We start from the raw sequence: 13,693 nt of genomic DNA, 5'->3' as shown, positions 1-13,693 counted from the left end.
AATTCTGATCAACGAGGAAGATTTTAGAGTAATTATTAATAAAAACAGACAAAAAGACAAACTTCACAAAAGGGAGAGACAGTCTTGAAATTTAACAATACAAAATCCATTTTTTTTCTTTAAATATTTATTCTTCTATTTGAGAGAAAGAGAGCACATGAGCAGGAGGGGCAGAGGGAGAGAGAATCTCAAGCAGACTCTCCAACATAGGACTTGATCTCACAACCCTGAGATCACAATCTGAGCCGAAATCAAGAGTTGGATACCCAACCAACTGTGTCACCCAGGCACCCCCAAAATCCATTCTTAATATACACAAATACACAAAAAATCTAGGGCAGATCTCCAATTATGATTGGAACCAAAAAAATCTAATATGCCATTAAAAATAACTCATAAATGGTATACATACAAAAAGATGAAACCTTTGTGTAATGGAATACATCATGTTCTCCTACAAGTCCTGCAAGACTTAGTATTCTAAGAGTAAATATAGTGTTAGGGTCAGGTAACTTTCCTAAGGAAATAAACTGTCTAAAATCTGTATTAATGTTACTGAATGTACAGCACACTCTTATGTTCACACGCCACATATAATCCCTAAACCCAGAACAATTCTTTATTAAGCATGTACTTTATCTAAAAAAAGGTAACATGTATAGTTCAAAATGTATCAATCTGAATGGTTTTATCTGTAAGCTAAAAAGCTAGCCATAATACATGTTTTTAATGGAAATAAATAAGAATTTAGGAAAGATGACTCCAAACATACATGTGTTCGATATAAGGTTATTAATGATGCAAAACCTCTGAAGATTTTAAAATGTGAAAGATGTACAGCATTTAAAATTATACTTAAAAAATCATTCTTTGATGCTTTTATTTAAAAAAGTGTATATTGATTCCTACAATAAAACCTCAGAGATTAATATTTTCAACTATTAAGGTATCAGTTTTGATTAAGAAACTAAATATTTATCAGAGGAACCTTGCAATAGGTTTTCTACATACCACATCATCTTTGCTTTCATTCTTAAATGAAGCTTCTGTCTCCATAGCAGCATCACTGTGATCCCCTTCCACATTCTGCTTCTCAATTACTGATGCACTGGCCACACTGAAGATTCCATGGATGTTAACACGAACTTTAACCTTCACTTTGGAACTATCACCATCAGACTGAGGAAAAACATTCTGAATAGTGAAGCTCCCTTAAGGAAAAAAGAGCTTCCGTCAGTACATGGGCCTCCAATTATTAACTTATTCATTCAATAATTTTGACTGTTATTTTTTAGATGATGGCAAATAATCGTAAATTATATCCAGAATAATTACTGTGGAAAATCCATTGACCCTAGACACCTTTTTAAATATCTTAATAAACCTAATATTTAAGACTTAGAAGGGTTAAGCAGCCTGCTGAAAATCATCAGTGCTAGGACAAAGGTAAGTTGGAATTTCAAGGAAGGACAATTTGACTCAAGGCAATATAGCTTTTAAGTATTTTATAATATTGTTACTCTAAAACCAAAATAACAAAATTCAATTTCTGAGTTTGGAAACAAAATGGACATTATCCTTTCGCTGTAAGTTTTGCAAACCATAACTATCTTGGTAATTCACAAATAAAGCAATTTTAAAAAATTTCACCCTATAGCAAAATTGCTAAGTTATTCAGTCACTAATACCTACAGAGATCATATTAACTTCTCACTTTAAGAAACTATTTTTATTATTTTTTTAAAGATCTTATTTTTAGGTAATCTCTACACCCAACGTGGGGTTTGAACTCACAACCCCAAGATTAAGATTCACACACGCTCTTCCGACTGAGCCAGCCGGGTGCCCCTCTGCTGTTTTATTTTTAAAAATCCGTAATATGTAATGATATCCATAGTAGAGAGAGGATACTAGGCAGAAAAACTGAGAAGTAAAAAATTTGGTTGACCTTTGTTATAGGTTGAATTGAGACCCTCACCCTCAAATTAATATGAAGTCCTACTCTCAAGTACCTCAGATGGTAACCTTACTTGGTAGACAGGGTCTTAGCAGAGGTAATCAGGTTAAAATGACATTATCAGGGTGGGTTCTAATCCAATGACTGGTGTCCTTATTTGGAGACATACACATATAGGGAGAATGTCATGTGAACATGAAGATGGCCATCTACCAACCAAGGACAGAAGCCTGCAACCGATCCTTTCCTCAAAGCCCTCAGAAGGAATCCTGTCAACACTATATTTCCTACTTCTAGCTTCTAGAATTGGAGACAACAAATTCTGTTTAAGACACTCAGTTTGTGGTACTTTGTTACAGAAGCCCTGGCAAACTAATTCCACCTTCCATAATTTATTTCTACTGCTTTAAATAATGTATTTGAGATAGTCTTTTTAGTCTACCAACAAAAGCAATACAAACAGAAAATTTAAAGAATTATAAATTATTCCTTCTCTTAAATGTTATAAAAATCATACTTTTAGATCTCTAAAACAAATTCTGTTTAAGACACTCAGTTTGTGGTACTTTGTTACAGAAGCCCTGGCAAACTAATTCCACCTTCCATAATTTATTTCTACTGCTTTAAATAATGTATTTGAGATAGTCTTTTTAGTCTACCAACAAAAGCAATACAAACAGAAAATTTAAAGAATTATAAATTATTCCTTCTCTTAAATGTTATAAAAATCATACTTTTAGATCTCTAAAAAAGATTACTCAGCTAAACAGTTATCACAGTCCCAAATTCTCACTTTTGTATTAATCCAACGATATGCATCCTAGTTGTTGCCTAGGAACCGAAGTTTAAATAGTCTGGCAGCACAATTCCAACTTACTGATTAAGGAGTTTTTCCATAAAAAATGACCCTCACCCAAACCTTTCAGGCAAATTACAGAACATTTTAAATAGAGAAGTCAAAATGAATTAAAAATACTCAAACCTGCTGTTATTCCAGGATAAATTGTGAGCAGTGCATGTTTAGAAAAAAGTATGAATATCTTTCAGTGCTAACTTAGCTCAAATACCAATTTACTTATTTCCTTGATTCAAAAATATATTTACAAAAGGCAAAAGTGTGTGAAATTTTTTTCCTGAGTTCTCTTACCAATTCTTGGATCGGGATAAGGCACTTCATGTAAATTAGTATAAAATGCTTCTAGTTCAAATGGTTCCTTCTTGTGGAAAGTAATGACTTTTGAAAATGGGGCAGGATGATTCTTACAGAATACTTCACATTCCCTAAAATGGGAGTGGGAAAACAGTTCAAACAGAAAGTTGTCTAATTATCTAATTACAGAATCCACATCATTCCTAATTCAAAAGCAGCAACTGTAAAGACCACTAACCAGAAATGTAAAGAAAAAGAATTACTGGTTTTGCTATGAACATGCAATTTGATAGGTTTATGGCTCAAAGCTTTTAGAATCTCTGTCATAGTAACAGACAATTCTATCCTACTAAAAAAAAAAATTAACTGAGATTAGGTATATTTTAGGCCAATATACAGGAAGTAGTTTTTTGCTCACATATGTGGACCAAATCTTATTCAAAATACTTGTCATATGTAACCCTTATTTATTTCTAGCTCCTTAAAAAAACTTATTTGAAACTAATTTCAAACTGACAGAAAGGAGCAAAAATAAAACAGCACAAGGAACAAGGAACACCTGTATATCTTTTACCTAGATTTACTTTTACTTTTACTAGGATTGTCAGCATTTTATTCCATTTGTTTCATCACGTAAGTGCACACTCTGTGTACATGTATATTTTTTCCAAACCAGTGGAGGGTGTTACCTACATTACGGCCCTTTATGCCTGGGTACTTCACTGTGTATTTCCTAACAGGGATATTCTCTACCATAACCACAGTACAGCTGTAAACTTTATAAATTTACCCTAATACTTTAACATACAATCCATATTCCAATTTTTTCACCTGATGTAATAATGTCCTAGTAGTTCCTCTTCTCCAGTACAGGAAGTTTTATAAACCCACATAACAATTCCCAGTCTTTTTCTTTTTTTTTAAAGATTTTATTTATTTATTCAACAGAGATAGAGACAGCCAGCGAGAGAGGGAACACAAGCAGGAGTGGGAGAGGAAGCAGGCTCCTAGCGGAGGAGCCTGATGTGGGGCTCGATCCCATAACGCCCGGATCACGCCCTGAGCCAAAGGCAGACGCTTAACTGCTGTGCCACCCAGGCGCCCCAACAATTCCCAGTCTTAAATAGTTTAACGGAAATGGCTTACAACTATTGTTTATAGTGGCCCAGAAACTCACTCTATAATACTATACCATCACCCTATTCATTATGCAAGGTTTGCAAATCTCATATTCATGGACCTTTCCCTCTATCCTAGTTTTCAAGAATCAATATTATCTTTTACTTTCTTATTATAATCACTAGGATAGATTTACTTAACTCCCCACATGTTTCTTATAATTTTTTCTGGATCACTGTATCTTTAACTGAAATTAACTTTATCTTTTTTATTTTATTTTTTTATTTTTTTAAAGATTTTATTTATTTATTTGACAGAGATAGAGACAGCCAGCGAGAGAGGGAACACAAGCAGGGGAAGTGGGAGAGGAAGAAGCAGGCTCATAGCAGAGGAGCCTGATGTGGGGCTCGATCCCATAACGCCGGGATCATGCCCTGAGCCGAAGGCAGACGCTTTAACCGCTGTGCCACCCAGGCGCCCCTAACTTTATCTTTTTTAAAGTTTATTTAGGGGCACTTGGGTGGCTCAGTTGGTTAAGCATCTGCCTTCGGCTCAGGTCATGATCCCTGGGGTCCTGAGATGGAGTCCTGCGTTGGGCTCCTTGCTGAGCAGGGAGTCCGCTTCTCCCTCTGCCCCTCACCCTGCTCATGCTCTCTCTCAAATAAATAAAATCTTTAAAAAAATAAAGTTTCTTTAAGTTAATCTCTACACCCAACAGGGGGCTCGAACTCACAACCCCAAGATCAAGAGTAGCATGCTCTTCCAACGGAGCCAGCCAGCTGCCCCTGAAGTTACCTTAAGGCAAGAAATGCCTCAAAACTGACACTAGGACATGCCATTTAAATGCTCTACAAAACATTCAGATTGATAAACCATATTTTCAGAATGTGTGCAAAAATTTTAGTTTCTTGGGGGTGTGGATGTATAGAGCACAGAACAAAATTTTAAAAGCAACTTCAAAACCTAAATACAGGTTTACCTTATTGTACAAATTATAAGCTCTGAAAAGTAGTCAAATATATTATTTGAAACACAAATTTTTATTTTAGCAGGGAAGCAAGCTATTTAAATCTTAAGCAGTTCATGGAAAAGGAAATGTAAATGTCAATAAAAGCATGAAAAGACTGACTCATGATAGTCAGAAATGCAAATCTAGTAACAAAGTATTTATCTTCACTTTCGGAATTTTATCTTTAAAAGCACAGAAGAAAATGAGCTACAACAGATAATTCACAGCAATTTAAAAGGAACATAAATTAGTATAATCCTTTTGGTGAATAATATGGCAGTACTGGTTATAATAATGCTATCTCTGGGTCAATTTCAGTCCTATATAGTTATCTTACAGATTTACTAAACACAACTAAACAAGATGTGTACAAGGATGTTTCCAATAGTACTGCTTGAATCAAAACAAAATAGGACTTTAGGGTGTATTGGTTAAATTAATTATGGCACACACAATTGCTGAGAAAATAGTCACTGTTGACATGGAAAGGTAATATACAACATTTTAGAAAGCAAGCTGCACTGGAGACACTCAGATAATGATGTATTTAAAAAGTGCAGCTTTTATTTTTGGATAATCAAAAAAATGGATAGATATAAACAGAGCTGTTAACAATGGTTACCTTTGTAAAATGGGCTAAGTAGGAGTTGCGGCATGGCAGATCCAGGTTTTTTAAGTTTTTATATTTCCATATTGTGATTTTATTTGAAAATAAGAATGATTTACTTTACAATAAAATACTAATTAAAAATATGCCATCATGGTTTACAGATTACATAATAGTTAATAGTTCCTTTTCTCTTAACATTTTATTTAAAAGTATTTGAGAATTTTATATGCATAAATTCCTCTAGTTCAGAGAGTAGGTTCAATTGGTTACTTACAACAAGCTCTAACCAAGGCTTTAAAAGTAACTTACCCAGTTCCATCTTCAAAAGAGGTCTTCCATCTTAACGTGATTGAATAGGGAACAAGGTCTGTTATAGAAAATTCACGCACTTTAAATGCTGGTGAGAGAATCGCACACTGAAAATAAGATGTATACCATATTTAAATCAACAAACACAAAACATACCATAGGTTACCCTGATTGAACTGCTTAATAAAGTCCTTGTAATAAAATTATTACATCCTAAAAATTAGTCTTTTGCTAACAGCTAAAGTGTCGAGTACTCTCTATGACCTTATAAAAATATATTTTTAAATCTGAAAAAAGAATCTTAAATGGGAATAATTACAAGAATTCATAAAGTAAATGTTCTTTCACTACAGTACAGACATGTTGTCCTCTGATAGTTTGAAAACAGAAATTGGAAAGACGCAAGACTTATTTATCAGGAATAATTTTAATTTATTTTTAGCCTATTGACAAGTGGTTTGAACAGATAATATTAAAAGGTCCCTTTAGGCCTATCGCCATATTTCTGGCAAAATATGCACTGTAAAAAAAAAAAAAAAGGATTAATAATCATACCTGTAATGCACATCCTCTTGCGACAGCTTCATCAGCATTTAATGTGGTACTTATGTCTTTAAGAAAGAATTTAGTGATTTGTTCTTTCACTGCAGGAATTCGAGTTGCTCCCCCTACAATTTCTATACTACTTATGTCTTCACGTTGCAAGTCTGGAAAACAAAATGTTTTTAATTGAGAAAAATAAGATAATCTATATAAAAATGTTAACAAAAGACCTTGGAAAGTACTTTTTAAAAAAAATGGATTTTGTTTTTGCTCAAAACAAGACTAAACAGAAAGAAGATAAAAACAAATTTTGGAATAAGGCAAAACTTAATAAATATTAGCTATCTATGTGTTAGGCACTGCATTTGGTCCAGATGATAGAGTAACAACAAGAACAGACCTCACAAATACCCATAAAGAGTACTGATTACCAAAAAACCTTAACAAAAAGCAATCATGTCCCATTTCTACTTTATTTTCATCTTAGACTTTACAATATACTTACATATAAATACCTCCAAATATAACTAGTGCTAGTTTTATGATGTAAACAATAACATGAGCCAGGAGTTGCTCTCATAAACCTAGATTCATAGTGCCCTTGTTCTTATGAATGAAGTTATAATCTCCCTCTCTAAAATGAGAAATACAAATCTTCAAAAAACAAATGGAAGTTTTTATTGCTTTTACCATTTCCTACCCCATTCAAGTGAGTTAATGCCATGATACAATTCTGATTGTTAGTCTAGTAGTTTATACTTACTAGCTTGTTCCATTACTGCTTTTAACGGTGGCTCAACCCTGGTGAAGAGGGAAGCACATAATTGTTCAAATTGAGCCCTGTGGGAAAATGAAGTAAAATTCATCATTTTGGGATATAAAACTCAAGTACATCTTCTAAACAGAACAAAAAAACTCAGACATGATCTAAACATAAAATAAGCCAACACTTCTTAAAGTGAAAACATACACGGTACCTGTTCATTTTACTAGAAACATCAAGGTCATTCATGAAACACTCAATGTTCAGTGGAAGATCTGATGCATTTGCACTCATTAGCTTCTTCAGTTTTTCACATTCCTGATATAAACGCAACAAGGCCCGAGAATTTTCTTTCACATTTATCTTATATTTGGTCTTGAACTCCTCACAGAAGTAGTCTACTAAAGCCTCATCAAAGTTCCTGCCACCCAAATATGGATCAAAGGTGGTAGCCAAGACCTGTTTAACCAAAAAACCAGAACTAAATTTTCAGAAATATAAATGCTTTTCAAAAAGACAAAAACCAAAAAAAAAAAAAAAAACACCTTTTAAAATTAAAATAAATTCAAAGCCAAAGAACTTGTCAAAAATCAAAATGGTGTCAAAACTTGCTATTGCTTATACTAATTATCACTTATATTTAGTCAACATACTTACCCATTCTGAATTATCTGTTTTGGGTTACAGATCCATATATCATAATTATAACTAATTCTATTTCTGAAATAACTGAGTTACAACAATGGAAACTTCACTATCTCATATCCGTTGGTTTTACAACAGCACTGAACAGGTAGACCAAAAACCAAGTTCAAGAGAGCTAAGGAACAGTCCTAAGCATGTAACCAAAACAAAACAGCCAAGAAAAGCCAATTCAAAGATTAAATCTAAAATACCGCAATTGGTCAATTTATAGGTCAGGAATTAGGCCTCCTGACTACTATTTAAAAAGAAAAAAAAAAGGCTAGGCTATTTTTATAAAAATATAGAACAAAAAAAACCATGAAAACCAGAAAAAAACAAAGCAAAACAAAAAAACCAAAACCAAAAAAAAAAAAACAACAACAAACCAGAAGAAAGTGAAGAGGAGAGACAATAATTTAATATAAAAAACTTGTTGAGCAATGAGCCCCAGCTAGTGGATGGATGGAAGAAGAATAGACAAGTCACAGAACTTCAACACTATACCTCTTGAAAACGCAGGAGCAAGATACCTAGTCTCTCTCTCCAACATAGAGGGAGCAAATGACTACTTACACTGGTCACTTAAAAAACAGAACCCCACTGTTGGTGTGGCTCATCAGGTTTTTTTCACAAGGATATGTGATGGAACAATAGTAAACCCTACAGAAAGTTGTAAACGTAATGTGAATGCGAAGTCATCCCACAGCTAGCATGGAGAATTCATGGATCGACTTCTTGCTAGGATCAGTATTACCCAAAATTAAATGCAAAATTGTATTGGTATATGACTAGTGCAAACACGCATCCTTCTGGACAGAAGGGCCACAGATATGGCTACTCTAAGCTATCTACTAAAAAGGAAGGAATATATTCTTAAGTTAAAATTCAAGACTAAATAGCAAAGATTAAACCAATTTACTGAAGACTACTCTATATTCATTATGAGTCATTTCCCTAGAGTTTCCGATTACAAGGATGTTACTATAAACTGTGAGACAAAAGGCTCTAAAAGGTCCGTTGGATAACCAAAAATATGTCATCTTCTAAGTAACTTCTACACATGTAACTAATGGAGAGAGAGAGAGTACATAAATATGGATAAGATGATCAATGTAAAAATGAATAGAAAATCAAATACAAACTATAAGATAAGCACACAGAACTAAATGATGGCACATTATAGAAAATTATGATTAGAACTCCTAGATAAGGAGTGTTTATAAAACTAAGGGAATCATTTTAGAAACTGTTTCCTAAGTATTTTTATGGATAGTAATGTACTTAATGTTCCCTGATAAGTGACTTAACACCTTGACAGTAATAAAAATAGCTAATACATATTACAGTATCTATTATAAGGCATTCCAAGCATTTTATACTCATTTGTCCTCAAAAATGCTGATATTATCTTCAGATGGGGAGCCTAAGATTTAAGGAGATTATGTAACTTGCTCAAGGTCACAGTTTTTAAGTGGCAGAGCCAGGATTTAAACCCAGGCACTAAGGTTTTCTATATAGTCTTACATGCTCTTAACATACAGCAAATCATTTATTTACTTACTTTAAGTTTTCCTTTGTTAAAAGCACAAACCGAAACCTGGTAGGCAGAATGTCCCATATCAATAAATATTACATTTCTTGGTTTCTCATCCAATGGGGGAAGATCCTGTTTATAAATTCCATATGCTAGCGCAACTGTGTAAGAACAAAGAAATTATGTTAGTATCAGGAGAGCAATCACTTGGAAAACAAAAGATAAATCATTTTGATACTGTACTTTAATAGAGAGTAATATAAATTGTTTCAAAGTAAATTAACTTTTTATAATTTGGTTGTTTTTAATTTTATTTTTTCTCTACCCATCTATAACATAAATAAATCTTACAGCAGATGTAAGACATGTTTAACTTCTAGCAAAACACTGTACTACAAAACCAAAGGTTACAAGAGCCAGTACATAAATGATTAAAAAAGATAAATGCTTTATATTAATTTGGATAAAAAAAACCTAGAACAGTATTTTTCTGACAGTGATTTTCAAATTGCAAAGTGCTCACCTGCAGTAGTTTCATTCATCAACCTTAAACAATTTAAACCTGCAACCTGGGCTGCAGCCATCACAGATCTTCTCTCAGCATCAGTGAAAAAGCTAGGAATCTGGTATTTTAAAACAGTAATTAAATATATTGGTTTGATCTAATAGATTTTAAACATTTCATCAATTAAAAATGTAAAATAACTGGTCTAAAACTTATGTAGGGCTTAAGACAAAGAATGCCATTCTATTCAAATAAACAAGAAAAAAAAATACTAGTTTTTTTCTTTTTGGCAATTTCTATACCATAAAGTGCTGACCTAATAATGACCACAAATTTAAAGCAATTAATAAGATGGAATAATATTTCAGGATTTCCAAAATATGTTCATCTAAATCCTTCTTGTGTAGGTCTGATCTATAGAAAAAAATGTTTGTTCATCTTTAATAATGGAAAATTGAAAGCCCAAGACTGTTAAAATCAAATTAGTTAAATATATCTTGGTATATCTGCACAATGGAATCCTATGTAGCTATTAAAAAGAATCAGGCAGATCTGAATGGTCATGGAACAGTATCTATATTGCATTAGAGAAAAGGACACGTGTAGCATGATTTTTGTGTAATGTGTTACCCAGGAGAATATAATACCCAAAAGTTTACAGTGGCTATTATCTCAAAGGAAGGGGGGAGCTATATTGCAGGGGACTTACGAGGAGCATGTGCTTCTTTTAAAATCACCAAAAAACATTAAATGTTTAATTAATGTTAATTAAACAAAGACTTCATTAAAAGATAAACTGAGACTTAAACTTATAGTTAAGATTTACATATACTTAGTTCTGTCAAACTAAGAAGTGCTTTGATTTAACAGATTTCTAAGAAGCTAATTAAGTAGGAATGCCTGGATGCCTCATGGTTAAGCATCTGACTTAGGCTCCGGTCATGATCTCAGGGTCCTGGGATACAGCCCAGCTGCGGGCTCCGCGCTCATCAGGGAGCTGGCTTCTTCCCCTGCTCCTGGCCCTACTCGTGCGTGTGTGCAGCATGTGCGCACGCACGTGCTCTCTCTCAAATATAAAATCTTAAAAAAAGCTAATTAAGTATACTCATGTACAAAATGACGTGGGGCTCTTCCAATTTTAAGTTGTCTCCAATTTTATTGTTTTTTGAAGTTAGACATTTCATTTAACAGATATTAACAACAGAAAAAGAACTTGAATTTTGATAAACTTGTTTATCCTGATTTTGGTATTATCATTCTGACAAAAATCTAAATTATAGTATAGACGTCATTTAATACTCATTGAGCACTTATGTACCAGGTACCTTTCTAACCACTTAGGGATATAATGTGCAGAAAACAGAAAAAAATGCTTCCTCTTATATAGCTCACAATGGGTCTATCACACTAACTACCAAGTAAATAATGGCCAAGAAGTTCATGATGCTCTCTTCTGACACTAATTTCTGATGTGAAAGTATTATCAAGTATAGTTAATAGGGAAGGATTTGAATTTAAGATGGATTTTAAAACCAAACCTAGTTTGATGTATACTTTCAATGGCAGTACAATGGAAGAGTTCTAAGCAGAGGCTTGGGAATGAACTATGGGGGTGTGATTTCTGGCTTACAACTTATTAGCTCTGTTGATTTTGGACAAGTTTTTTAACTTCTCTGTGTCTTTTTTTTTTTTTTTTTTTTTAAGATTTTGTTTATTTAACAGAGAGAGACAGCGAGAGAGGGAACACAAGCAAGGGGAGTGTGAGAGGGAGAAGCAGGTGTCCTGGGATCATGACCTGAGCCGAAGGCAGACGCTTAACGGCTCAGCCACCCAGGTGCCCCCCTGTGTCTGTTTTTTAATCTATAAAACTGTAGTTAAAAATATCCTACCTTCATAGGGTGGTTCTGAGGATTAAATGAGTTAATACATATTAAATGCCTATAACAGAGCCTGGCCAAAGGTAAGCTCTATTATTTGCTATTATTAAATTGTCAGAATACAAAATATTAAAGCTCTATTATTTTTCTCTCATTTAAAAAATTCTAAATACCTATAAAAATCTAATTACTAAATTCCATTGGAGTTCATAATCTGATTCTGTTTTTCTGAGGATATAAGACTCTTGAACTTAGGGAAGTTTAATAGTATTAGAAATTATACTCACATTTAAGTGACAACATGTAACTAAGAAGTTATCAGTATATAATGGAATCTCAAGAGATAGAGCAAATGCAATGTTCTAAGAATCCTTTAAGAAAGACCTTTTCTTTCTGAAAAATACTATACGTCTCACTTATATGTGGAATCTACAAAAGTTGAATTCACAGAAGCATAGAGTAGAGTGGTGGTTACCAGGGGCAAGGAGGTGGGGGAAATGGGGAGATACCGGCCAAAGACTACAAAGTTTCAGTTACCTAGGATAAATAAATTCTAGAAATCTAATGTATAGCATATGGTGTCTAAAGGTAATAATACTGTATTGTATACTGGAAATTTGCTAAGAAAGTAGATCTCAGGTGTTCTTGCCACCAAAAAAAAAAGAAAGAAGTACATGAGGAGATGGGTATGTTAATTAGTTCAACTACAGTAATCATTATCATTTCACTATGTATATGTATGTCAAAGCATCATGCTGCACAACTTACATGTAAACAATTTTTACTTTAAAGGAGGCACAATGGGATTCTGGGGGGTGATAAATATGTTTACAATATTGATAATGATTGATGATGGTTTTGTGTGTGTAAGCACATGTCAAAATTTCTGAAAGTATAACATGTTAAATATATCCAATTTTTCATTTTAAAAAAGATTTTTTTCTTTCTGATACAGAATATATAAATATACATAATCTCCCAACTGGGAATTTTCAACTTTGCCATGAAATGTTAAGGTCCCTACAAATGGGAAGTTAAGGGCAACCAGTAAAGATTCTTATAGCAGTCACTAATCATATACAATGGTTTCTTAAGATTCACAGATTATCACAACTGACTTTATGGGAAACTAACTCAATCCTAAACTTTACCAAATAAGGTGGGTTTTTTTTTTTTAACGAAAAAATAAAAACGGATTTAGATCATTTACTAAATACAATCAGAAACAGTAAGAAAACGGAAGAAAAATATTTCAGTAGAATATTAATATACCGAAAGGTGTGATTTAAAAGTACTGAAATAAAACTTACTGAAATCACACAGTCGGCCACTGGTTTCTTCAAAGCATTTTCTGAAGTCTCTTTAAGTTTAGCCAACAGCATTCCAGTAACTTGCTCAATTGCAAAAGGTCTCTCTTCTTCTAGGTACCGCACCTAAAACCAAAGTTGAGATATTTATTAAGAGTCAGTTTATTCATCCAGTATGTATTTTGTGAGGATCTACTCTATACATGATATACAACAGTGAAAAAGACAGTCTTTGCTCAAGAAGTTATATTCTGAAAAGATTATTCTAATATCACAACCTCTCATTTCTAAAGTTCAAGTGCCTTATACATAGTATTATAACCAAA

General features: G+C 33.3%; 1 protein-coding gene across 1 annotated transcript in view; it reads right to left on the bottom strand.

Annotated features, from left to right (window-relative positions):
* HSPA4L (heat shock protein family A (Hsp70) member 4 like) overlaps positions 1–13,693 on the bottom strand; it is a 46,666-nt gene that overhangs the window by 17,387 nt on the left and 15,586 nt on the right. Inside the window, exons 4-12 of the mRNA XM_045799022.2 lie at positions 13,371–13,493; positions 10,202–10,301; positions 9,706–9,839; positions 7,675–7,919; positions 7,461–7,537; positions 6,710–6,861; positions 6,155–6,261; positions 3,105–3,238; positions 1,012–1,211 (exon numbers count right to left, since the gene is read on the bottom strand). Coding sequence (XP_045654978.1) covers positions 1,012–1,211; positions 3,105–3,238; positions 6,155–6,261; positions 6,710–6,861; positions 7,461–7,537; positions 7,675–7,919; positions 9,706–9,839; positions 10,202–10,301; positions 13,371–13,493 — 1,272 coding nt within the window. The remainder of the gene's footprint in view (positions 1–1,011; positions 1,212–3,104; positions 3,239–6,154; positions 6,262–6,709; positions 6,862–7,460; positions 7,538–7,674; positions 7,920–9,705; positions 9,840–10,201; positions 10,302–13,370; positions 13,494–13,693) is intronic.

The sequence above is a fragment of the Ursus americanus genome, chromosome 13, assembly GCF_024610735.1.
Source record: "Ursus americanus isolate L20-20 chromosome 13, mUrsAme1.1.p, whole genome shotgun sequence".
Classification (NCBI taxonomy): domain Eukaryota; kingdom Metazoa; phylum Chordata; class Mammalia; order Carnivora; family Ursidae; genus Ursus; species Ursus americanus.
The sequence above is the reverse complement of the archived record's forward strand: the minus strand, read 5'-3'. Positions and strand labels throughout refer to the sequence as shown.